General features: G+C 36.6%; 1 protein-coding gene and 1 long non-coding RNA gene across 2 annotated transcripts in view; one reads left to right on the top strand and one right to left on the bottom strand.

The window, feature by feature from the left end:
- ADGRL4 (adhesion G protein-coupled receptor L4) overlaps nucleotides 1–9924 on the top strand; it is a 136052-nt gene extending 126128 nt beyond the window's left edge. Inside the window, exons 14-16 of the mRNA XM_020988659.2 lie at nucleotides 5697–5788; nucleotides 8009–8177; nucleotides 8498–9924. Coding sequence (XP_020844318.1) covers nucleotides 5697–5788; nucleotides 8009–8177; nucleotides 8498–8560 — 324 coding nt within the window. The 3' untranslated portion in view covers nucleotides 8561–9924. The remainder of the gene's footprint in view (nucleotides 1–5696; nucleotides 5789–8008; nucleotides 8178–8497) is intronic.
- The window catches only part of LOC110209916 (uncharacterized), a 75780-nt gene that overhangs the window by 1609 nt on the left and 46226 nt on the right, over nucleotides 1–27945 (bottom strand). The window contains exon 3 of the long non-coding RNA XR_002324967.2: nucleotides 4933–5047. This is a non-coding gene — a long non-coding RNA (uncharacterized LOC110209916). The remainder of the gene's footprint in view (nucleotides 1–4932; nucleotides 5048–27945) is intronic.

The raw sequence follows: 27945 nt of genomic DNA, 5'->3' as shown, positions 1-27945 counted from the left end.
CTTTCTTCTGATGTCCTTGATTTGATTTTACCTATCATTTTCCACCCTTGCCACAGTCAGTGAGTCACTGTCAGTCACTTAGGTAAATGTCCCTCCTTCCACCTGTGGGTAGATTCTTATTCTTCTTGTCTACTTTACCTTGTTTCCCTCTTTCCCCTGTATTTGTGTCTTCTTCCAAATCTCTTCATCATCTTCACCCACAGTGGCTTTAAGATTATAGCTTTGATATTCTGTGAAAAATTATACTGGCTCAAATTAAGCACTAGTAACTGCAAGTAACTTACCCCATACTCAACATGGTTAGGAGAGAATATTTATATAGAATACTAGCATCATAGATCTAGAATTGGGCAGCACACACAAAGGAAGTTATTTTTAATCCTTTCATTCTAGGGGTCACTAAATGACCACAGGAACATAAAGAAATGTCACATAACAGAATCAAACAAATCACAGAATTGGGAATTGGCTAGGACTTTTGCAGCATGTTAGTTTAACCTGTGCCTGAAAAACAATCCCAATTATAATGCACAAGTGATAATCCAGTCTTCACCTGAATATCTCAGTGAGGGGGAACCCACTGCTTCTTGAGATGGGCTAATGCACTTTTGGATTGTGCTGGTCATTAGGATTTGTTTTCCTTGAAGTCAAGCCTAAATCTGTCTCTCTGCAGCCATTATACCTATTTATGACCTTTAAGGCCAAGCAATTACAAATATAATCCCTCTTTCACGTGACAGACTTTCAAGTACTTGAAGACTGTTACCAGGTTTCCCTTGAGTTCTTCTGGCTAAACATCCCTAGTTCCATCAACCAACCAATTTTTATAGGATAAGGATGCAAAGCCACTTTTCTTTGACTTCATCAAGGAATTCTTCAACTTATCAGGCCTCCAACATGTAGGGTCCTGCACTGAGAGTCTGTGATTTTTTTTTATTACCGTTTTTTTTCCACTTAATAGTACTTTATTTTTTTCCAATTACTTGTAAAGATACTTTTCAACATTCATTTGTATGATTTTGAGTTCCAATTTTTTCTCCGTCCCTCCCACTCCACTTCCCTTTACACCCCACCCCCTCCCAAAGACAGTAAACAAGCTGATATAGGTCATACATGTACAATCATATTAAACATATTTCCACATTAGTCATGTTGTGAAAGAAGAATCACAACAAAAGGGAAAAACTACGAGAAACAAAAAATAGTGAAAATAATATGCTTCAATCTGCATTCAGACTCCATAGTTCTTTCTCTGGATGTGGATAGCATTTTCCTCCACGAGTCTTTTGAAATTGTCTTGGGTCATTGTGTTGCTGAGAAGAGCTAAGTCTATCATAGTTGATCATCACACAATGTTGCTGTTACTGTGTATAATGTCCTGATTCTGAGCACTTCACTCAGCATCATTTCATTTAGTCTTTCCAGGTTTTTCTGAATTCTATCTTCTCACCATTTCTCATGCATAGCACAATAGTAATCCATTACATTCATATACCACAACTTGTTCAGCCATTCCCCAGTTGATGGGCATCCCTCAATTTCCAATTCTTTGCCACCACAAAAAGAGCTGCTATAAATATTTTTGTACATGTGGGTCCTTTTCCCTTTTTTATTATCTCTTTGGGATACAGATCTAGTAGTGGTAGTGGCTGGATCAAAGAGTTTACACAGTTTTATAGCCTTTTGAGCATAGTTCCAAATTGCTCTCCAGAACGGTTAGATCAGTTCACAACTCCACCAACAATGCATTAGTGTTCCAATTTTCCCACGTCTTCTTCAACATTTATCACTTTCCTTTTCTGTCATATTAGCCAATCTGACGGGTGTGAGGTGGTACCTCAGAGTTGTTTTAATTTGCACTTCTCTAATAATGATTTAGAGCCTAGGGTCCATGGTTGTTTAAAATATTTTGGTAACTATTTTCCTTTATAATCCTGTGTATTTTATTTAATGCTTTAAAAAAAACATTATGCTAAAAAGAAATCCATAGGCTTCTCCAGATTGCCAAAGGGATCCTTTATATAAAATAAAGATGAGGACCCCTGCTCTGGATTTAATCTGACCAGGACAGAGTGCAGAAAAACTACTATTTTATTATTTCTGGTAGCTGTGTATTGCTTAATGTAGTCCAAGGCTACATTCATTTTTTCCATTGTCATTTCACATTTAAGTTATTGTTTGCAAACCAATAAAACCCCCAGATGTTTTTTTCCAGACAAATTTCCTTCTAAAGAGGCCTCTCCAGTTTTATACTCATGAAGTCAATTTCTTATACCCAAGTTCAAGGCTTTAAATTTATTCACGTTAAATTATGTCACTTGTTTTAGGCCCAATGTTCTAACCTTTTAAGAACCTTTTAATTCTTACCTGTTTTAGCTATGTGTCATCCTCAACTTTGATAAGGATGTCATCTGTGCCTGTAACCAAATCATTGGTAAAAATCCCATCTGTGCCCTTCACCAAGTCATTGATAAATATGTCAAGCAGCACAGTCACATGACAAGATCCCAAGGGATAGCTTAATGTTTACTCTCAAAATGGCCCTAAGGGGTTTTAGGCTGAGAGTATGTGAACTTTCCATTATGACCTCTGGATGCTAAGGAAATGCCCTAAATATCCTCAACATCCCCTCAATATGTCATTGTGGATTTCTTATCCCTGAATTTATCAAAACCCTTCTTGAATCTATTTTTATACTGAAGAGGTATATAATAACATCTCCAGGTAACAAGTTCCATATGCTTATAGCTCATATCATCAAGAATCAAGAAGCAAATGAATGTAAATTTTGGATTAGTAAATAATTTTGGATTGTAAATAATACCATCAATAAAGGGAAGCTTTCAACATGGGCACACATGCAGATTTAGAAAAACATCCAAGGATGTCCTTCGTGAAATAAGAATTAGTTTGCCACTGCCCAGCAGCACCTGGTTTTTATGAGCACAAGAACAGTTTTCCATTCTGCATTGGAAAATGTAGTTTCCAGGTATGAGTTGTCCCTTGGGAACATTGCATTTCCCTATTCCCTGATTTCAGCATATGGCACAGGACTGCAAAGCCCAAACAAGTGAGCACTCCACAGAACCCAGAGTGGTGTGAGCAACAGTTTTCTCTCCCCACCCCAACCTAGAGCTAGCTATATTGGAAGCAAAACTTGAGAAGTGTTGCTAGAACATACTGCAAATTACAAAATGTGTGGGTCTTTGGAACTGCTTTGAACATTTTCATATTTTCTAACTCCTGTTTTTACCAAGATAACCAATGTAGCTTAGAATGTCTCACAAATATTTTCAAGACATAAAAAGTAACTTCTAGCATATTTCATGTGGGCTTTTTTTTTTAGCTTTTGCCTTATACAATATCCATTCTGTCTTAATTGATGATGTTAGAAAGAAATTATAGTTTTTTAGAACTGGAAAAACCTAGAATTAATCCAAGGGTTACTACATTTCAGAGGAACTGTGAACTTGGTAAAAAAAAAATTACTTATTCAATGTCACTGACTTCTAAATGAAATTTAGCCTTTCCTTCAATTATGAGTATAGGCAACAAACATTATTCTGAGAAGTGATCCATAATAAGAGAAAAATTAAGAGTCCCTGGGATAGTCAGGTTTTTTATGACATTGGAAATTATTACATAAAAATATTACTTATTTATCGTAATAGTTACCTGCATGACTACTCAAATATTGTCACCTAAATTTATTTAAATCAATTTTATCACCCCTCTGCAATTACAAAAGGTCTTCTCTTCTCTTGATAGGGAAGCATTATTCCCATTAGAATTAATTAATGAAGTAATTAGAATTAATGGACATTTTCCAGTATAGAAGAGCCTAAACCTCATCTTATAATATACCCATAAGATTTTGCTTCCAAAGATCAACCTCATAGAGAAGCAACAGCACAAAAATTCTTTAGCTCCTTTTATTTATTCTTATGCTGTTATATTTTAGCAAATACTGGACCTGCCCTTTGGTTAAAGTTGTAACATGCATAGCAATTTATAAAATTTCCAACAACCCATAAAATAGATCATAAAGAGAGGCTTCTAATTAGTGTTAGTTCCAGACACAAAGACAAGAGAAATTTAACAAATTCCCTATTATGATTTGTTTAAAAGTTAGCCTATCATCATTTTGCCTATCACAGTTTCAAAAATGAAAAACCATTGGAAAACATATTCAAAGCAAGTGTAGTAGTTAGGGGGAAAAAAGCCCTAGATGAGGAATCAGGGTACCATGGCTTTTCAATGTTATCCTGGGGCAAGCTGCATTGTGTTAAGTCCTGTCAATTAGGACATCTGTAAAATGGGTGCCAGTTTATTACCTTTGAGGTGTGTATGTTTCATAGGATGTTATGACTCACACTGGGGAATTTGAATCAAAGTGGATTAAAACCTGAGAAATGCTAAACAAATATAAAGTCATTATTTATTATTATTATTATCATTATTATTATTATTATTATTATTATTATTATTGTAAGCACAAGCTACTTAACAAAAGAATATTGATCTAAGTGAATGAATGAAAGATCAAGGATAAGAATCCAAAACTCTTGCTAACTCCCATCTAATACTCTTGCCTCTACGTGTTGAGGTCACTATGTTCATTTGATTTGAGTACTTCATATATGGATAAGTACAAAATTAAAGCGAAGTTTGCTTTTCATCAGATGCCCATCCCCTCCACTATAAGCTGAACTAATTTCTAAAACTTTACAAAGACAAATAATGTCAGGGACTTTTATCCTTCAAACAGATAAATAATAATAGTTATCCATTTTTTAAAAAAATTTTGAAGATTTAAAAATGGTAGGAAAGATTCACATATAATTAGTTCATGGCACCAAATGCAAAGAATTAAATTACAAGTAAGCATATGTTAATAGAATCTGAATGTCTTACAGAAAAAAAAAATATTACCTTATAAATATTTGAAGAGATTTTGACACAAAATGTAGGAAAGGAAATAAACTGCAGTCATCAGTGTCGTGAGATTAATCTGGGACAGGATGAAGGGTAGGAAACTTCATGAAATCTGACAAAACATAGCAATGGTTTTTAATTCAATTAAACAGACATTTATTGGGTATTTGACTGTGTGGGGCAATTGATCGTTATTTCCTAAAGGTTCCAGTTTTCTTTTACATCCCCTTTGTCTATTTCAATGGAGAGTAACTAATTTTTTCAGAAAAGTCACTAACAGCATTCTTCATGGAAACCCTTGTAAAAATGTAACGCATGCCATTCAGTAAAGGCTCTATCAAAATTGTTTTCTAAATTATTCCCAACACTTTCCAAATCCAAAATTACCTCCATGCTCACGGAGCTTTTGATGTTGCTGGCAACAGATGATATGCCCTGATCAATATGTATGATAGTGGGAAATCTGAAGAGCCTTTTTGGCATCTGCTTAAAATAATCTACACTGGGAATAGGACAGATTTACCAAAAAAATAAATCAATAAACATTTGTGGCGATAATGTTAAGATTAGGTCGAGTTACAGATTTGCTTGACTCATGTCTATTAAAGGATTTTGTTTTTCTAAGATGTAAAACTGCTATGATTTTTCCAGGCTCCTTACAATGTGAAATCTTTACCTCTTTTCTCATCTTCTTCAATATGCCTCTAATCATAACATTCAAAATTATTTCACTGTCAATTGAAATTAATATGTTTCCTCAGGTTAATCTGCTGGCTTTTGGGGTGATCATCTATAAAGTTTTTCGACATACTGCAATGCTAAAACCAGAAGTTAGTTGTTATGAAAATATAAGGTAAGTTTTCTTCCAAGTCTCCTTTCTTTGATAAGGTAGACCCTTCATTAATCTATGCTACCAACAACCTATGGCCAAAGTACTCAGAAAATAGCAAGTTCACCCTCATTATTTTGCAATAGCATTTAATATATTTTTTAAGGTTTTTAATCACCATAGATAAGCTATGTTGGTATAATAGAAAGCAGGATTTGGAGTTAGGAAGATCTGAGTTCAAATCCTGCCTAATATATTAGCTGCATGACGTTGGATGAGACATTTAATCTGTCAAAGCCACAGCTTCCTTATTTGTAAAGTCACAGGGTTGTAATTCAATTAACTAATTATTTCTTAATGCTTACTAGACACTAGGAGTACAAAGACAACAATAAAACAGTCGATGACCTCAAAGAACTTACATTCTAGAGTCAGCTAGGTAGCAGAGTAGAGAGTGCTAGGCCTGAAGTTAGAAGACCTGACTGAGTTCAAATCCAGCCTCAGACACTAACTAGTTATGTGACCCTGAGCAAGTCACTTAATCTCTGTTTGCCTCAGTTTCCTCAATGGTAAAATGGAGATAATAGCACCTACCTCCCAAAGCTGTTGAGAGGACATATGAGTACATAATAGTTTTAAAGCTCTTAGCACAGTGCCTGACAAATAGTAGGCCCTACACAAAATGCTAGCTTTTATTGTTGTTATTACTAGTACACTAGATGGTGCTTAGCCAACCTTTAAGTGCCATATACTCAAATACTCCAGTGAACCAATAATTTCATTGACGTGTGTCCTCAGTGAGCATGCAGATCTCAAACTATCCGAGTGTCCCATTTCTGTTACTCTTCTCCATATCTTCCAACAAGTTGGCCACAGGGGGTCTTCCCAACATGCTAGGGGTCTTTCTTGATGTCTTTGAACATCAGGATGCTGGCTTACACTATATAAATGTCAGTTATTGTTACCCAAAAAATGATTGGGCTTGTGCTCAGAAAGCACAAGGTCATTTCTTAGTCATTTTCCTTCTAAGAAGGACAAAATCTTCTAAAGATATTTTTTGATGGGGTGGAGAATTAGTCCTAGATTGCATGTTGCCATGATTTTCTCCATCAGCTCTTTCTCCTTAAAACTGATTTATTGAGACCTTGAAAACCGTTTGTGCAGGGAAAGCTGAAGTGTACAATAGGGAACATTGAAAACAACGTACTGTTTGTGTTGCTTAGAAACACTCCTGCAGTTTCCATGTGTTGCACCAGATTTATAGTTAGGATTTAGCTATTGTGTGATTGATGACTTTCTGTTACTCCTTCCCCTCTGCAGTCTCATGGAGGGAGCTGGTTTTAATGAAGTTGAAAATGATTCATTTTCTAAGGAACAGGGCTAAAAGATCTTCCATACTAAGGAGTGATTGGACTAAGAATGAATGAAAAACCAATCATTAGTTACTCCATTTTCAAGGCAATGAAAGTCATCAGTATAGTCAGTGAATAAGACTGTATAATATTTCACCGAAAGTCATAGGCAATTCTTTTTTTTTTGTCAAAATGTAGGTACATACACACACATGCCCATATATATTATACGCACATTCACATGTGTTATATGCTTGTGATATACATACGCAAGCATACTAGGTACTTCTAACATAGAGACATCAGTACTCTGACCCTGGAAGAATTGAGAGGCATTTGTGTTGTAAGATCAAAAGGAAGAAAATCTAGTTTTACATCCTGCACCTTCTTCTGTATCGCATCTGAAAGGAAGCCAGAAAATTCTTTTGATGTTGTGCACATGGGCTGACCTATGGAGCACACAGCACATTTTTCAAGGTTTCTTGGGGAAAATACTTCATAACAGATATATGTTTTACCTTTGGGAATTACATGAACAGTAGATTTAAAATCAAATCATATTGGTCTGCAGTATACCAGAAAGAGGGGAGGGGGAAAAAAAAAACATTTTCAGATTAGAAAGTCTCTTTTGGAAAAAAAAATTATCTGCTTTTTTAATGCTGCACATAGCCTGCTTTTAGCTATAAGTTCCTGCAACAGTACAGCAGCACACCCTAAAGGCCACCCCATGTAACTACAGTAGGCTTTCTTTTTTCATAATTCAAAATTATTTTCGGTCTTTTTTTAAGAAGATTCTTTGGCTTGTGAATTTTCCACGGTATAATTATGGAAGGCTTCAGAATGTCAAACAAGGTACTGAAGCCTCCTTTATAATGCTATAAATATGATTTAGGTCGTGTGCACGGGGAGCCCTGGCCCTGCTCTTCCTTCTTGGAACCACCTGGATCTTTGGGGTTCTCCATGTTGTACATGCATCGGTGGTGACAGCATACCTTTTCACAATCAGCAATGCTTTCCAGGGGATGTTCATCTTCCTATTTCTTTGTGTTTTATCTAGAAAAGTAAGTATTTCACCTTCATTCAGTATCTCCTGCTTGTAATGCATAAAACTGATACCCCAGTGAATGAAAACAACTATCTGAAGAGAATTAATTGCTTTAGCCTTTCTTTCCTAAAGACAGTGAATTTCATCACCACTATTATCAATTGCTTCTGGAAAGTTTCACACGTGGATATTTAGGCCTCTCAGTATGATGCTTTTGCATTGTCCTTGATTTTTAAATCATTATAAGAGATTTTGGAAATTTACTATGAATGAATTCACAGAATTCTGTAAAAGTAATGTATTATTTCTTTTGTTTGTCTTCATTTTTTTTTCCAGATTCAAGAAGAATACTACAGGTTATTCAAAAATGTTCCTTGTTGTTCCGGCTGCTTACGGTAAATAAAAGGACATTCCAACTCAATACTGGCATAAAGAGAGAAATCAGACTTAAACATTTATTCATGAAATATGGCATTGTAAAAACACCAAGTGACATACTGGACAGTCAGACTTCAACTCAGTCATGCCATCTACAGGATAGAGACTGTCATCAAATATGTGATTAATCTATACATTCATACAAGCCATTGTAAATTGGTGTCAAAAATAATAGACCAGATAAGTGGGGAAGGATTGAATTCTTATTAGAGATAGAGCCATATCTATCAAAAATCTTATTTCTTACCTACAGAACGATCAAATAACATGAAAGAACCACTTTTTTTCTTGAACTCTGACTTTAAAACATGTCTCCCTCCCTCCTTTAGTAATGAATTTCTTTACCTAAAGTGGGTCATTAGAATAAGAATGAAGAGACAGAAGAACAAAACATTAAAAGAAAATGGAGACTCAAAACACTGAGCTGTCCTTCTGGTAAACTCGTCCATGTAAAGTAGCTAAGAACTAGTGAGGACGAAATAAGGACTAGAAGGAATAAACCCCTTTCAAAAACTTAAGGAAATGCTCTGAAGTTACATTTCTATGACAACAACTTATAGACCCATCTCTGAGAAATCAATTTCCCTCTGTGAATAATATTCTGGGAGAGACTCAGTCACTTCTTAAGTTAATTGTCGACGGGCAATTGTGCTCTGCTGATTCTTCACTTCTATGCCTTTATGAGTTTAATTAAGTAAAAAAAAAATCAGTGTTGGAGAAATGTATAACGTGATGTAATGGTCAAGCTACTGCCTGCATGTGTCAAAGGCCCACTGCTATACATGTCATTAAATGTAAAAACAGTGTACATAGAGCAGATATTTCTATTGAACTTGGTTTTCCTGAAGTGAGTATTATCTAGGGGGGGCGGGGGGGACTGGTCTTTTTAGATGCTTTGTTTTTTATTGTCTGAAGTCTTATAGATCCCATTACCAAATTCCCCACATGATTCTCATTTGTCAAAGGACTTTGTAAATATGAAACTGTGCATAAATTAACTTTTCTGTTTTAAAAAGTACCTTTTAAAAAATTATTTATAACAAAGAAATCACTAAGAATTTCTGTCATATCTTCCCTGAAAACTTTTCTATAGATGTTTTGTTAGAACATGTGTGGGAAAATGTGCTGTCTATCTCCCTAATGGAAAAAAAAATTACTATTTTCCCCTCAAAGAAATAATTGCAGAATTAAATGTAATAATTGCTGCCATGTGAATTAGATCAATATATGAAATAGTTCACTTTTACTTTAAAAAGTATTTCCTTGTTATTTAAGCCAAGCCCTATAAATGCTCCCCTACCAAATAAACTAATGCCTGAAAGAAATTTTCTTGCATCAGCTTTTCTTAGTTTTTGCCAAAAATGAAATGGAAATTCATAAGCCTTCTATATTTGATACTATACTGGCTGGTTGCTTTCCTTTCAGCTCCTTGTCTATTGCATGGACAGTCTGTGGCCTGTCAGAAACATCATCCTGACTGGGTATTTATTAAGTGGCCACACGTGCACAGCCATGTGTGAGTTAACATCAGGCTGGCTGGCCCAGGAAACACGCTTTCCTACTGCGTAATGACTGCAGTAGCCTGGGTGATACTGAGCAAAGTAATTTGTCTGAGAGCACACAGGATGAGAAGCAATGGCGATGTTTATGTAATGACATCTCTAGGAGCAAGATCCCAGCCACAGATCCATATGGCAAACCTAAAACCCAGGATACAGTATATTCATCAATCCTACCATTGATGTCAGTGGGAAACCTGGCTTCTAAGAAGACAATTGGGGGATGGGGAGGGGGAGGGTCTTTGCTGCCAGATAGAGAAAGCCCAGTATTTCTTTTGCCAGGTTTCATATGGGGGGAATAGAATGCCCTATCTAAGAAAAATGATTTTTTTGCTTGTTTAAAAAAATGGATTGAAAATCACATGTCTGGAAACCACCATCCTATTTTCTGTACTATACTAGAAATGCTACTGACTCAAACACGATTAAAGTCAAGCATTAATGCACTATCGATAATTGTTTAGCCTTGCTAACTAGGTACTTTCTCCCATGTTCTTTGCTTTAAAACCACATGCTGTGGCATTATAGACTAGCATTCTGCTAGTCAATCTTCAGAAGTCATTTTATAAAGTAGGGGTTATATGAGATATAGGATAATGAACAAGAAGGGACCTCAAGCAAAATCAGGCAAAGAGAGCTTAGAGCATGCCCTTAGAGTTGGAAGGGCCCTTAGAAATCCAAATGATCAATTGTCTTCATACAAAGCCCTAAAAAAGATAGGTGATTTGACCAAGGTCACCCAGGAGAGGTGCATTTGTACCTTAGCACTGATCGATTTCCCCAAGTCTCATCAAACCTCAGTTTCCTCCTCTGTAACACAAGAAGAAGTAATGTGTGTGCTATCTACCTCACTGAGTGCTTGTAAGGTCAGCATTTTGTAAAACTTGGCTGTAAAAACATAAGTTTTGATTATCATTGAGTCAATTTTGTGGATAAGGAAAGTGAAGCCATGCTATTTAAATGTCCTCTTCCAAGGTTAATGGCAGTACAAAGACAAGAAAATAAGTATTTTTACTTTAGGCAGGAAATATTCTAGCTACACCCATATGCAAGGGAGTTGTTGATCAATCAATCAACAAACATTTATTAACATGCCAGCCACTGTGCTAAGTGATAGTGCTATCAAAAAAAAAAAAAGACAGACTGCCTACTTTTAAGGAGGTCACATTCTTCTCTCTCTCTCTCTCTCTCTCTCTCTCTCTCTCTCTCTCTCTCTCTCTCTCTCTCTCTCTCTTTTTTGGCTGGGCAATGGGGTTAAGTAACTTGCCCAGGGTCACACAGCTAGTGTCTGAGGCTGGATTTGAACTCAGGTCCTCCTGACTCCAGGGCTGGTGCTCTATCCACTGCACCACCTAGCTGCCCCAGGAGCTCACATTCTAACGAGAAAAGCAACATGTAAATAAAGAAGTACATACAAGGTACAGAGTAAAAAGGAGGTATCTTTGGAGGAGAAAGCCAAAGTGCCATGTTTTCACATTTGAAACAAGGACACAGAGATATGTTAATCAGCAATGTACAGGGTTAGGAAAAAGGACTAGATCTGTGATTTCATTGGTATAAGGAACTCCCTGTAGCAATGCAAGTAACTTATAGTCTTAGAATGACCTAGACTGGCAGGAGGTTAAGTATCTCACCCAGGTTCAGACAGCCAGGATACATTAGAGACAGCTCTTGAATACAAGACTTCTTGGCTTTGAGACCTACTCTATATTCAATGTCGCTTATCTCTATTTCCCTTTTGTATTGGCCAGATGGATTGGATTTATAATCTGACAAGTACAGTGAGCTCTTGATATGAAAACTCAATAAATCAATCAATAAGTATTTATCAAGCACCTATAATGTTCTAAGCACTGATCTAGGCACTGAGGATACAAATGCCAGAAACAGTCCATACCCTCAAGAAGTTCACATTCTACTGTGTTCACAGATATATAAATTCAGTGTGTGTGCATATATATATATATATATATATATATATATATATATATATGCATATATAATATATATTGTTGCTATTATATATATATGTATATATATATATATATATATATATATATATATATATGCTGTTGTTAAGTTATTTTTTAGTCATGTTCAACTCTGTAATCCCATTTGGGGTTTTCTTGGCAAAGATACTGGAGTGATTTACCACTTCCTTCTCCAGTTTATTTTACCAATGAGGAAACTGAGGCAAATAGGATTAAGTGACTTTCTCAGATTCACACAGCTAGTACATGTCTGAGACCAGATTTGAACTCAGGAAGAGTCTTCCTGACTCCAGGCTCAGCACTCTGTCCATTGCACCATCTAACTGCCTATATCTGTGTGTATGTATGTGTATGTATATGTATATTTATGTGTATGTATGTATATATATATATGTGTGTGTGTGTGTGTGTGTGTGTGTGTGTGTGTATGTGTGTGTGTGTATACACATATAGATGTATACACATACATATACGTGTATACACACACAACAACAACTATAACAACAAATGCATAGTTGGAGGGAGGAGGGAGGGGACTACCAACTGAAGAATCAGAAAAGACTCTTTGAAGAAGGTAGCAGTTAGAATGAGTCTTGAAAAACAACTCTGTATTCTGAGAAGCAGAAAGAAGGAGGCAGAGAGCTTCAGTGTTTGGAATAAGTCTGTGCAAGAATGTGGAGATGGGAGATGGATTATTATGTATGAGAATCTCCAAGTCAACTGGACTGGCTGAAGCATAGAGGATGTGTAATGTGTAGTTAGACTGGAAGGATAGATTTGATTCAGATTATGAAGGCCAAAGAGAGGAGCCTTGAGGGACATTAGGGGAATCGCTTGAAGTTTCTTGAGCAAGGTCAGACCCTTCATTTAGGAAAATCAATTTGAGAGCTTAATGGAAGATCGTGTAGAGTTGGGAGAGACTAGAAGCATGGAGATCTTTTAGGAGTCTATTGTAATAGTCCAGACAAGAGGTGATGACTCCTTCTGCCAATCAGTAGCCAGGCTATAAGGTAGTCAGTCTCCTGGGGCACCCAGACCTTAAGTCATTACCCCTTACTTATATTACAAAACTATTTGGAAATCCATAATCCACATTTGCATAGATAGGCCCAAAATGTAACTGGCCTGGGAAATTTTTCATTATTATACTAATAATATCATTAATAGTAAATGCATTTTCCTGAATCCAATTTTCCTCTCCCCCTCTGAGATGGATAGGTAAAATCTTAAGGGTGCATGGGAATCATTTGTGAAATGAGCAGCTATTTCACATGTATTATTTTGGTAGGCAATAAAGGGGTGCATAATAGATTTCATGAGCTAAACTTTTTTAAAAGGGGAAGAGTAAAAGTGAAAGTATGAGACACAGTGATATCCTTTACAAAAACTTATAAGATAGTGCTAAATACATTCAATAGAATGAAAGCTCCACGAGGGCAGGACTTAATTTTGTTCTTGTATTCCCAGTGTCTGGTGCTTTGCACAAAGCAGTCACTTAACAAAATTTTATGAGTTAAATTGAATTGATTCACAATCAGTTCTTACAGGTTAGTAGGAAGAAAAGAGATTTATGAATAAAAATGGAGAAGATAAAATAGTTTATAATTATTTAAGCACAGATGACAGACTAATGCCATAAACTACTTTCATGATGTAAACTACACCGAACACTCTTCAGCGGTTCCCCTTTCCATATGCACCAAGTTTAAATTCTTTACCTGGCAGCCAAGACATACATCCCCTGTGCCACACCCTGTGTTCAATTACTTCTCACTACTTATCTATCCACATCTTCTGATTGAATCAGACTAGGACCCTTCCTGTCCCATAAACAGCCAGTGCATCAACATGGATTTATTAAGCACTTATTATGTGCCAGGCGCTGTTCTAAGCATTGGGATTACAGAGCCAAAAGGATCCTTATTGCCCTCTTCAATGATACTCTCCCCACTTTTGGTCTCTATAAACTGCCTTAGCCTCATTCTTCTTCCTGTCTGAAAACTTTTCAGTCTCCATTGCTTATTCTTTGCCTTACCCTTATCCCTTAAGTGTGAGTGCCCCATAAGGTTCTCTCCTAGGGCCTCTTCTTTCTCTATATGTTTTTTTTTTAATTTTAATGATCTTTTCAAAATATCATAGATCTAATTATCACCTCTACACAGATGACTCCCAAATTTAAGCATCTGTCCCTAATGTCTCCCATGAACTCTCATCCTGCTTAACCAGTTGCTTTCAGAACATCTAGAATTGTCCCACCAGTACCTCAAACTTACTTGATCTGGTATCATCTGGTGTCTTCCCTAATATAAGTTCCTTGAAATCTGGGCCTGTCTTTTTTCCCCCTTTCTTTTCTTTCAAAAGAAAATGCATCCCTGTCACTTAGTAAAGAGGCTTACACATTTTAGTGATTAATAAATGCTTGTTGAATTTTTTCAAGCAAATCTCCCACTAATTCCCATCTGCACACCTCTATTCTTGCTGTCTCCCCTGCCTGAAATGCCTTCTAGGCTGGACACTCTGAGGAGGAAGCAGCTGCTTGTCTTTTCAGGAATGATGATGTATATCCCTAAATTCTGTCAAGTGAGAAGTAATCAAGTAAGGATCAGAGGAAATGAGACAATAGCATGATATAGCTGAAATAGGATTGGATGTGGAGTCTAGAGACCTGGGTTCACTCGGCTATGAAACCACTCTTGCCTACTCCATTCTCTGATCTCACCCTTCTCTCAGATGAAGAGCTCACTCAGTACAAAAGAATTTAATGCTTAATTACCCAATCTTTGCAAATTCGTTATGCAACTTGTGAATTTTTAACTTGTATGTGTTTTGCTCCATTCTACATGTCAGAACCTGAAGCAATGAGCAGAAATTGTGTAGACATAGCTTTCTACTCTCTGTAAGGAACAATTTCTAACAATTAAAACTGCCCCAAAGTAGAACATGTTCTTTTGGGATGCAGAGAGTTCCACATCTCTAGAAGCCTTAAGTCTGGGCTGGATGGTCACTTGCCAGATAAACTGCAGACATCAGGTATGAATATCCTGGATGACCTCTTACATTCTTTCCAACTTTGAGATTCTGGATTTAATTCAATTCAATTCACTTCAACAAAGGCTACTATGTTCATGATGCTATATTAAGCTCCAGTGCTACCAAGACAAAAAAAAAAACTCTGCCTTCATACTCATTCTAAGACAGTATGAAGTATTTTCCACTTTATGAAGAATGGAAAAAATCTATCAAGAAATAATTTATCACATGATGAGACAATAAAGACCACATTAAACAGATAGAAAATTTTGGAATTTCCATGAAGAATACAGAGACTAAAGAAGGAATAAATAAGTATGAAGGCCATGAATCAAAGAATAAAACTCTGAAAGGGAAAATGAAGATAAATAGTTGAGAGAATGAGAACTGAAACCATTTTTTTAGAAAGCATAGAAGATGAAATTTATAACTAACAAGTTGAAGCAGAAACAAAGGAATAGTATTTTTATTTGACTACTTCACTAAGAGGGAAGGGGGGGAGAGTTAAATAACTAGGTTAAAGGAAGAAAGTAAAAGGAATTAATAAGTTAGGCAATACTCCAGAATTAGGGAAAGGGATTGGAGGCAGGGATTGGAGAGATAATCAGAGATGGGGGAAGAAACCCACTGGGAAAGGTTCGCCTTCAAGTTAGTTAAGTTCAAATAACTTAAGAAACAAAGTGCTCTCTTTACAAATAAAGAGGGAGGAGGGAATCCTAATTCAGAAATATAATATTCAAGACAAATAGAATAAAATATAAACTTAGTCATCATAGTTTTAGGTGTAAATGGATTAAACATTCCAATAATGTGAAAAATGACAAATCAGGTCAAAGAATAAAACCCAATGATTTTTTACTTGGAAGAAACACACAGAAAAAGCAAAAACATACACAATAAAAATGAGAGATTGGAATAAAATTTACTATCAGATGAATTTTTAAAAAGTAAGTGTAGGAATCATGCTATCAGTCAAAGTAAAAACAAAAATTCATAACTTAAAAGAAGGAAAGAAACTATATTATGCTGAAAGAAACCTTAGACAACACATCAATATCAATATTAAATTTGACTGCTCCAAAATCCTTAGCTCCTAAATTTTTCAAGAAAAATTAACTGAATTACAAGAAGACTTACATGGTAAGACAATAATAGTGGGAGAGTTTAACATTCTTCTTTCAGCTTTGGACAAATCTAACAAATATAAACAAAGCAGAAAATACAGAACTGAACAAATGTCTGGAGAAATTACAGCTAAAAGACTTAATGACATCTTCTAAATAGAATTGTTATCATACACATTTCCTAGCCCCACACGGAATTTTACAAAAATTGATAATTAAGGTGCAAAGATATTGCAAGCAAACATAGAAAGGTAGAAATGGTAAACATATCCTTTATATTCTATAGCATAATAAAAGGGGTAATCAGTTCAGGAAGTAAAAACAAAAGACATAGACCCAAAAGGAGACTTACTAATGAAATCCTAAATAATGAGTAGGTCAAAGAACAAATCATAGAAACAATTAATAGGTATGTGAAAGAAAATTCCACTGATGACAAAATACCAAAGTATCTGGGATACTGCTAAAGCAGTCCTCAGGAGAAAGAACCCCTGAGATGCGGTCCTTAGAAAGTTTAAAAAGATGAGGCAGCAGAAGACTATAAATGTAAAAATGGCCTTTGAACATTAGTTCAAAGTGATTTTGTAAACTACAGATGAGTGCCATTAATGTTGATTTTTCAGGGGTTTTTTTTTGGGGGGGGGGTTGGAAAGGATTTAGGAAGAGAAATGGCAATTACTAGGAATCAGCATGAGTTCAGTAAGAATAAGTCATGCCAGATTAAACTATTAACCTTTCTAATTAACTCAGAGAAATTGTGTATACAGTATTTCTGGATTTCAGTAATTCAAAGATTAAATTTGACAAATATTTATTAAATATTTACTAAGTCCACACCCTGGGGAAGATGCAAAGTTCAGACAAAGGATAGTGCTTACCCTTATGGAGCTTTTAATCTATCAGGATGATCTGAAATACCTGCAGTCTGAGATTCCTTTTCAAGAACGTATTTAACAAAGAATCTTATAAATACTTAGAGACAGTGCAGACAAATATGGCCTAAATCAGAGGTATCAAACACAGGGCCCACTGGCCACAAAGCTTGCAACGCTCCTGACTACTGCTGAACCAGGTTAAAATGTAATTGGGAAATATTTAGAAAAATAAATAAAAATACAATAGAAAATAGATAATGTTAGGTATTCTAAGTCAATGTGTGATGCAGTTTAGTGACGCCATTTCTATTTGAGTTTGACACCACTGGTCTAAATGATAATACAATTCATTGGATGTGTTAACTGGATGAACCATAACTTTACCTTAACAGTAGTGATTGATTAGCAAATGAATAAATTATGATCTCTGGAAGGAGGTCTCCAGGGGAGCGCTCTAACTTTCTTATTCAAATTTTTTATTGATTATTTCAATAAAAACCTAGGTCCATGAAGACCTCATTCATCAAATTTCATCACATTTAAAATGTCATTAAATTTGGGGTAACATGCATCTGGGAGGTATAGAATCAGGATCTAAAGTGATCTTGACAGACTGAAACATTGGTCTGAATCTAATAGGTTGAAATATAATAGAAACATATAGAAAGTTTTGCACAAAAGTTCAAGAAAGAATTCAACTTCACAAGAACATGGCAGCCAAAAAAAGGTCATTTGACTTAGGCTACAATATAGGAATCGAGTGTTCAGAATAAAAGAAGACATTCTTTCTATTCTAGACATTAAAAAATAAACCTACAAATTTATTGGTAGTTCCTTCTGCCAATGCTGATCTTATAGCCATTCTCCAACCTACAGTATTTGAGAGCTGCCTATAGCACCAGCAGACCAAGTAACTTGTCTAGGAGCACAGCATATGTCAGAGATAGATCTCAAACCTAAGTCTCACTAATTCCAAGGCCAACTCTCTAATCACTATGGCGTGATGCCTCTTGTGTCTGAACTCTGCCAAAGTCAAAGCAAATGATGAGATACTACTGTCCTGGAAGAAATGAGGAGCTGGTTGGTTTTAGAAAACCATGGAAAGGTTTATATGAAATAATAAAGAGTGAAATCAGCAGAACCAAGAGAATGTTGTATATGGTGACAGCAAGATTGCTCGAAGAACAACCATGGACGACTAAGTCTTTCTGAGTATTATAAATAATCAAATCAACTACAAAGAACCTATGAAGGAAAATGTTATCCACATCTACAGAAAGAACTCCTAAATATAAGTATGCATAGTATAGATTTACATTAATGTAATATGTATTCATATATATGTGTTTGCATGTGAATATGCATGTGTGTATGTAAAATGATGGCCTACTCTAATGCAAGAAGAGGGAGGAAGGGAGACAATTTGGAATTTATAATAGAACAAAATAAATAAAAGTTTTTTTAAAAAAGTCTAAGAGTAAACAAGGAATATTATATCCTTATCTGGGTACACTGGCCAAAGGAGGACATTGAAGAACTGAGAGACATCCAGACGATAATCACTCAGGCAACAGGCAAAGTACCTGGGCAAGTTTACCCTACAAAAGAAAAGAAAAAATTTGGGGGCCTCATGGTAGTGCATATTAGTACTTTCATTGATCTGTGGTTTCCTACTTCAAAGATCACTACTGGAGCTCTGTCTTCTGATGCTGATCACAAACCTTCCAGTCTTCTCATCTTTCTTACATGTGGTGAGCACTGGATGGGAATTATGAGACCTGGGTTCAAATCATACTTCTGATACTTAGTAGCTGTGTGAGCATGGGCAATTCACAATCTTACTACACTTCAGTTTCCTCATCTGTAAAATGGGAATAATGATATAATGATATACTATCTACTTTAAAAGGCTGTTAGGACAACATTTGTAAATCTCTCTCTCTCTCTCTCTCTCTCTCTCTCTCTCTCTCTCTCTCTCTCTCTCTCTCTCTCCTCCTTCTCCCTCACACCCTTTCAGCACCCTGACACTAAAGTTATTGTTGAGGGGATCCATGCATCAGGTACATGATTGGACCCCCTCAACTCTATGATTCTAAGCCACAGCAACATTTTGAATAGGACTAAAATAACTCCTCTTTCTCCACCTTCCACTTTTCAGTTATTGTAAATAACAGAGTCTCTATTAAAGTACAATTACCCTTAAAATTGTTCACACACACAGAATAAAAGAGAGAAAGAAAAAGTAATAACAGGCTTCCACTAAACTTGTCCTTGAGACAGGTTTTGTTTCCCCTTAGACTCAGAGTCATATTACAGTATCACAGCTACAAAAGACCAAGTTGGGCAGCATGAAAATGATTATTTTATCTTCTTTCCTTAATTGGAAATGGATTTGAAAGAGCATCCAGTATATGGAGGGGTGGGGGGGATGAGAAAGGAGAAAAGGCTGACGAAAAGGTAAATGCCCTAACCACCAAATAAACTTTGGAAATTTTAGGTGGTAAGAATGGAGCAACAAAAAATAAGTCATGACAACTGCTACCTGCTGTAAGTTGTGACTACTGGCTACCCTCTACAGAGAGAGACCACATGCTGACATACAACCTTTGTTCAAGTATCGTTCAGATACCCAAGTTTTCAATGCACCCTTCTTCCTGGTGACTGTCATTGTCCCACAGGCTATTTATTACTTCACCAAAGCCTGCTTGGCTATCACAACAGCTTTTTCTTCATTCAGTGTAATATAGTTATGATGTTTTCTGCAAAGCCTTTATGAACTTGGGTGAGCTAGGTGACTCTTATTCATCATCTCCCATTTTCAACACTCATCCACTGCTCTGACTTGTTCTGTCTTCTTCCTCAAACCAATTTCCTTTTTCTCCCTAATAAATGTGGAAGTAGGTAGAACGACCCTTCACACTCAAGGCTTTCTTCAGATGCTCTTTTTAACAACAAATCAATTTTATTCACATTTCAGTGTATGTGTATGTGTGTGTAAACTATGTGCTTGTGTGTGTGTGTGTGTGTATAGTTAACATTTATATAGCATGTACTATATGCCAGGAACTGTGCTAAGCTCTTTACAATTATTATCTCCTTTGATCCTCAAAACAACCCTGGGAGGTAGGTGCTATTATTATCCTCATTTTACAGGTGAGGAAACTGAGAGAAATAGAGGCTAAGTGACTTGCCCAGGGATACCCACCTAGTAAATGCCATTTGCACACAATTCTGACTGACTCCTGGTCCAGCTACTCTATCCATTGTACTACCTAGGTGCCTAGTTGGAGAGGAGAGAGGGGGGGAGGGAGAGGAAGAGAGAGAAGGGGAGAGAGGGAGAGGGAAAGGAAAAGGAAAGGGAGAGGGAGGATAGGAAGAGGGAGAAAGTGATTAGAGTGTTTAGATAATTAGTAAGTTATAACAGCATTATCAGTAATAAATACCCTAGCCAGAGACTGGAGTGATTAAGTCAAGACAAAATGACAGATCTGAATCTGTTTTATTTTCTCTCTTCTATCCTCATTATGAAGTTTGCAAATATCACCACCACCATCTTGTTTCTCTTGTAAAACTCAAGCTCTATTGTTGCCTCTATTAGATGCAATTCAGTCCAACAAATACTTATTAAGTGATTAGGATCATAGAAGGAAAGATTTAGTTCTTTGTAAAGAACTCCTTTTACCAATGCAGACTTATACTTTCCCTACAATTTCATAGTCTTAGAGACTTGTCTGGGGCACTAAGAGCTTAAGGGACTCATCCTAAGTCCCACAATCAGTCAACAAGCATAAATTAAGTGCTTACTATGTGCCAGGAACTGTACATAGCACTGGGAATTCAAATATAAGGAAAAAAGAAAGACAGTCCCTGCTCTCGTGGAACTTATATTCTAATGGGGAAGAGACAACATGAAAGGAAGCTGATAGTGGGGAAGATGGTACTTGACATGGGAACATCACATCCAGAAGAGTGCAGCTTGATTAGAAATGAAGAACTGGTGTGTTCCTTAAATAGGGATTCTAGGAATAACCATCCAATCAGAGGAAGCCAACTCCAAGGCAGAGGGAGTATAAAAGGATGAACTTGAACCTAGGTCTTCCTGACTGTGGGTCAGCTCTCTAAGCTTATTCATCCAGCAAACATTGACTGAGCAGCTGCTCTATTGGAGATACTGTGCTATGATGCTGAAGGGATACAGATGAGCTTATGCCCTAGCTTCAAGGAATTTAGAGAATACTAGAAGAATACTGTATTAAAAGCAATGGGATGGTCTGCTTTCTAGAAGATGTGCTGGCCATATGTTGAAAGCAATGGACAGCCCATATGCTCTACTGGTATCTTCATGTCAGAGAAAACAAGGAGATCCCCATCATATTGGGTGCCCTGTGTCCCTGACCATGCCAAACTCATTAGGGGATATGAATCAATAGAATGGGCAGGCATTGATAGACTTCAGTGTGCATCATTGTTTGAGAGTATTTCTACCTATGAAGGAAAAAAAGTGCCATCACAAATGAATAAATAAATTCACAGGCACATCCATAGACACATAAGTATCATTTTTGAAAGATTTCAATGCATTACATACAAATGTCAAAGTAGGCAGCACGAAAATTTAGAAATGATTGTGTCAGGTCTATGTAAGGCACTACTATTCAGTTTAGTGGATATGGAGTCAGAAGACCTGAGTTCAATTCCTACCTCTCCCTTTTACCAGCTGGGTGAATTGGGATAAATCACTTAGTCTTCTTAAACCTCACTTTTCTTAACTGTAAAGTGAATAGTCCCTGACGTCAAGGAATTTACGTTCTTCTGACTTCATTTTAGCACCACTACCCAACCCCAACACATACGCTTCCATCCAGTGGCACTGGCCTCCTTACTGCTCCTTGCACAAGAAACCCCAGCAACCAACTCCATCCACTTTCATTGGCTGGAATTCTCTCCCTCTTCATCTCTACTTCCAGGTTTTCCTGGCTTCCTTAACGTCTCAGATAAGACTCCTCCTTCTGCAAGAAGCCTTTCCTAATCCATCTTGATGCTAGTCCTTTTCCTCTGTTGATTATCTCCTTTTTATCCTGTATTTATCTTCTTTGCACCACAGCTGCTTGCATGTTCTCATATCAGACTATAAGTTCTTTGAGGGCAGGGACATATACTAAGCATTACTAAAGCTAGTTGATAAGCTAGCTGAATATTATTATCATTATTATTTAATTCTTCTCATCTTTATATTCAAAGACATTTATATAGAAATGTTACCAGGACAAGTTGTTATTGCCTCTTTTATGTTTCATGTTTGGTGAGATATTGAAAAGCTATAGATAATAAGTGATTATTTATAATCCAATGAAATTGTTGGTGTGAAAATTCAACTCCTTTAGACTCAGAGAAAGTATTTTTGGGACAGCTCCTATAAGAATCAGAAAAATGGAGATTAGATAGACTTCTTCCTATTCCACATGGTTTTGATTTCTTCTACTAGGTCACCATATTTAAGAGGTTTTTGTATCATAATTGGGATGTTAGGAGTATTCAAAGGACTGCAGAGCTAGAGTTGGGAGGGACATGAGGCCATTTTCTGACCTCCTCATTTTGCTATTGAGAAAACTGAACTCCAAGAAGGTTAAATGGTTTTCCTAAGGTAAGAGAATAAATGCCATAGTGGGTTAATCAGATTAACAACATCTATTAAAAAAAAAAAACATTGCTTTTAGACTTTTGTGGATCAATGTTATGATCAGGCGGTTACTAATTCCTACTATTATTATTTTTATTATTACTATTATTTGTTTGCTTAATTTGAACCAGACCAATGATTTCATTGCTCTAGGGAACTTCTGGCTTGAAAAGCCTCCCCACTTTTGTTTAACAGCAATTCTTCTGCAATTTATCATCTCAGAGAATTACTTAGGGCACTGAGATGCTAAGTAACTTGCCCACGATCACATAGCTAGCCTATGTCAGAAGCATTGCCTTCTCAAACTACAGGTTGTGGTTCTTCAGTCATTTCAGTCATTTCTGACCTTTGTGACCCCATCTGGGGTTTTCTTGGCAAAGATACTAGAGAGGTTCTCCATCTCCTTCTCCAGCTCATTTTACAGGTGAGGAAACTGAGGTAAACAGGGTTAAATGAGTTGGCCTCAGGTCACACAATTAGTGAGTGTTTGAGGCCAGATTTGAACTTAGGAAGATGAATTTTCCTGACTTCAGGCCCAGCACTCTTTGCACTATGGCACCACCTACCTACCTAAACTCCAGAATTCACCATGCCACACTGACTCTCTACAATGGACATGAAAGGATCAGAGATTTAGAGCTGGAAACAACTTCAACTCGCCACTGGGTCCAACCTTCTCACTTTACAGATGAGGAAACTGAGGCTCATGAGATGAAGTGACTGCCCCAAGATCACTCAATTGCATTTTATATAACAGTCTCAGCAAACTAAGTTATCAGTTTGATTGAATGAGCTCCAAGGTTTAATCAAAAGCTGGTCATCACTTGAAGTGGGCCTGACAGCCACCTGAGTGAAAGCATCTTATTTGTATTTTCCCACAACATACCTTGACCAAAGTGTTGGTTTCTCTAATGGTGATGCAGTGACTCAAAAGGCAAGTCCAGCCATCTACCTGACCAAGAAAGTTGGCACAAAACTTTTCTAGGTAAAGTTAACAATTCTAGAGTTTAACAAATGAGGCACATTCCACTTGGTTCCTTGCTTCATAACCATAGACCACAAGGGGAGAGAAGGGAGTGATGAAGCTATGTTTGAGGGAAAGTGGTTTTATGGATTAGTGGGGAAATGAGAGAAGTTTCAAATGAAAGCAGTTTGCAGGGATGCCTCCCCTGAAGCTACACAAAATTGAAAAGGCATCTACCGAATCCTAAAGTAACGTTCGATGATATCTTCTATTCTACCCTTTTAATGGATGATTTGTATGCAACACTTCCAAGTGAGATGAGAGTATTACAGACTACTGAATCAGGCATAATCACCCCATAGACACAGCAGGGGAAGCTTTGTGATAATGGGGGAAGAGTGAAAAATCCTATGTTCATGAAATGTGTTTCTCCAAAATTACCCAAGCGGTACAACCCAAAAGCAGTACAGCCTAGAGAATCATGTGATCTAGGCATTCGCTTACTTTGCCCTTCATTTTAAAGGGGTGGGGAAGAGGCAGGGGAGCAGGGACAATGGTAGTCTTGCTGCCTTTCAAGCTGTTCTTACAATACATCAGCTTTAACAAATATCGATTGATATTCGGTCCTACAAAGTGTGCATTCACTTTGAAAGAATATGAAGAGATTCCTTACTTTAATTCAGCTGAGTTTCCTGCTGGTCATTTCACTTACTTCCTTTTTTAATATCTAGTTCTCTGAAAGAGTAATAGTTAAATTCAAATGTAAGAACCAAATATTGATTTTTTTTCAGATGACATAAAGCTAGCAGAAATGGTGCACTGATGTCATAGTAAGCATCCAAAAAGTTCTGAACAGACAGGAACATTGGGATAGATTGAGTAAGATGAAATTTCAGATGGGCCAATGTAAAGTTCAAAAAACCAACACCAGAAGTCAAAGATTGAGGAGGCATGACTTGATAGCCATTCTTCTGAAAAAAATCAGGACATTTGTGGACTTCAAGTTCAACATGAGTCAGGGGTATTGGGTGGCAGCCCCAAAGATGTTGTGACCTTAAGGTACATTGAGAGAGGCATAAGAATCCTGGGTAAGGAGATGAAGTTTGCATTGTACTCTGCCCCAGTCACACTACATCTCAAATATTCTATTCTGTTTTCAGAGGAGCATTTTAGGCAGGATATCATTAACCTGGAGAGTTCCAAAGGAAAACAACCAGAATTGTAAAGATCAAAATCATACTATAAGCTGAAATTAGTCATATTCAAATATAGTTTCCCACCCTTGCCTACCCAGGGAACCTTGCCTTGTGATAAATAATAAGAAAAGACAGGTGAGTAAAACTAAACATCATACTGACTACAACTAACAAAGGCTTTTTATATGGGATCCCTGAACCTGGTTTTAAAAGGCACTTTGATGACTATATTTGTGTATAATTGGTTTCCTTTGGAATCCTATGTTTCTTTATTATACGTATTTAAAAAGATTGTTCTGAGAAAGAGTCCATACACTTTACCAAACCACCAAAGGGGTCTGTGACCCCCCAAAAAAACAAGTCAAGAATTCCCAAACTGCATGATTAGTTGAAGGAACTGGGAATGCTTAGCCTAGGAAAGAGAAGATTTAGTGGAGACATGACAGGTAGGTTAAACTTGAAGAAGGTCACATGAAGGAAAGATTAAACTTGTTCTATTTTGCCTGATGAGGAAGAACTAAGGACAATGGAGAGGTTTAAAAAAAAAGTCAAGTTCACTATGAAGAAATACTTAACAATTAAAACTACTCAAAAGTGAAATAAACTGTCACAAAGGATAGTGGACTCTTCCCCACCGGAGGTCTTCAAGAAAAGGTTAGATGACCACTCATCAGCTCTGTTGTTGAAAAGATTTTTTTTTCATTTTTTTATTTTATTTTTTTATGTACTTTGCTTTTTTGCATTTGTTATTTTCAAATATGTCATTCCTGCCTTCCTTTACCCAGTGAACCTTCCCTTGCAACAAAGCAGACAAGATATTTAAGCCAAACCAACCAATTCATTGACCACAACTGAGAATATCTGAAGCATTCCACACCTATTGTCCCCATCTCTCCAAAACAAAGAGAAAGGTGTATTTCTACACCACAGAGGGGATGCTTTTTTTGGATATGGGTTGACTTAGATGGACTCTGGCTCTGAAAAATTTGAATTTGATTAACTTGAATATGGAAGAACTTGCATTCTGTGACAAGCAAGAGAAAAATGCGATCATTTTGTAACTTTAAAATGAGAGCTAACTTTAGAGAACCTTCACTGTTGTCATTACTGAAAAATACTTCTTCAGTGTGGTAAAGTCAATAGTTATGCTACATTTCTTGTTATTTGAGATAATAACAGACAAAAAGTCAGATGAGATAACCACAAACCGTTTGGATTCCTGAATTATCAAAGTCACAAGAATTTCTTACAACATGATACATTACCTGTCCCAGAACGGTGGGAAAATTTGGGTTCCAGATGCCTTAAACATTCTTCAATTTGTGATTCACATTCTGACAGAAAAGGAGAAACTGCAATTCTTTCAATAACACTCAAATAATATATGTTTCAAAATCTTGTAAATATTGCCTGTTGCAGGTATATTTTAAAGGGAATTGAAAAGTACTTGGCTTTTTGGTAGATTTTTCTCTCTTTTGAGGATAAGGATTCAAACTCATAACCTCTGGGCTTTCATTGCCTTAATTAAGACAAAAAACAGTTTTTCTCACTCAAATAATTTTATGCCAGTCAAGATAGTGGGGCATGTACCATCTTTCAAAAAAAAAAAGAAAAAGAATAGTATCCTTCCATTTATCTTTATACCACTATATGATTGACCAACTCTTTCTATTCTCTTTCAGTGGCCCTCCTGCTTCCATCATCCTTCCATCATCATCTGATTTTCATGTAAAAACTTTGGTCTCTTTCTAGAACTCTCATTTTTTGTAGTTCGGTTCATGGAAGGTATAGTGATAAACAAAACCTCAGACAACTAGAGATAATCTAATGCTACCGTCTCATTTTTCTTCTTTGAAAACTGAAGCACACGTGGATTAAGGGACTTGCCCAAAACACTAAGTAAGAGAATCAGGGTTTAAACCTAAATTTCTGATTCCAAATCTACTGCCTCTTCTGTTGTCCAACTCATAGCTTATCTGAAACATCAGCCTCTTGTATAGTATCTCCAAAAGCCTATTTCTCTGTTTGAACACCTCTGCTGATGAGGAATTCCTTTAATCACAAACCAACCCATCCCATTTGGAACTAGGCATAATTAATTAGAAGTTCTTTCTTACCTTCATGTGAAATCTGCCTTCTCCTTCCAGCTATAAATATGTGATCCTGCTATCCTGGGCCATCGCCAATCATCTTAACTCTTGTCTTGCCATTGGACTCCAATGACTGAAGGAGAGAGTGAGGCTGATGACTTTGTACAGTTCTGCCCCATACCCAATCCATTCACAAGTCAAAACATCACCCTCATTATGTCATTATCCTCTTGGAGAATGAAGGACAAAAAACAACACCCTCCTTCTAATCTCCAACATTTTTGTTTAGTTTGGACTTTTCAAGCCAACAAGAAGAAATCAAATCCACCTCCAACACTAAAACCCTTCAAATAATTGAAGATGATAATCATTCCATCCAGTGTCAGAGCTTCTTCTGGCTAAACATCCCCAGTTCCTTCAGCTGACCACTGAATGACATGGTTTCCAAGTCTTTCAGCTTCCTGACAAACACTGCTCTCTGAACATGCACGCTCATGTCATTGTTCTTAGAGTGTGGTATGCAGGAAAAAGTCCAAATAAACATTGATCAGTATATAGTATAGTGGGAATATTACCTTCTTTGATCTGGATATAACTTTTACATTCATTCAGCTGAAGGACTTTTTGTAGATTTTATTGATGACTTTTCACTGTCCTTCTGCGATAACACTAATGCCAAGAATCAAACCTTCCTTAGTAATACAGAAACAGTTAAGCAAAAATAACCAATCCTATCCCGTGTATGAAGTTATACTCAAGGTTCCGCACTCATGTTCCCCTGAATCTCTGCCAATAAGAAATTTGTATCATTATCTGTTCTGTTGGAGAGAATATATA

Source organism: Phascolarctos cinereus, unplaced genomic scaffold (genome assembly GCF_003287225.1).
Source record: "Phascolarctos cinereus isolate Bilbo 61053 unplaced genomic scaffold, phaCin_HiC Scaffold_5;HRSCAF=322, whole genome shotgun sequence".
Lineage (NCBI taxonomy): Eukaryota > Metazoa > Chordata > Mammalia > Diprotodontia > Phascolarctidae > Phascolarctos > Phascolarctos cinereus.
The sequence above is the reverse complement of the archived record's forward strand: the minus strand, read 5'-3'. Positions and strand labels throughout refer to the sequence as shown.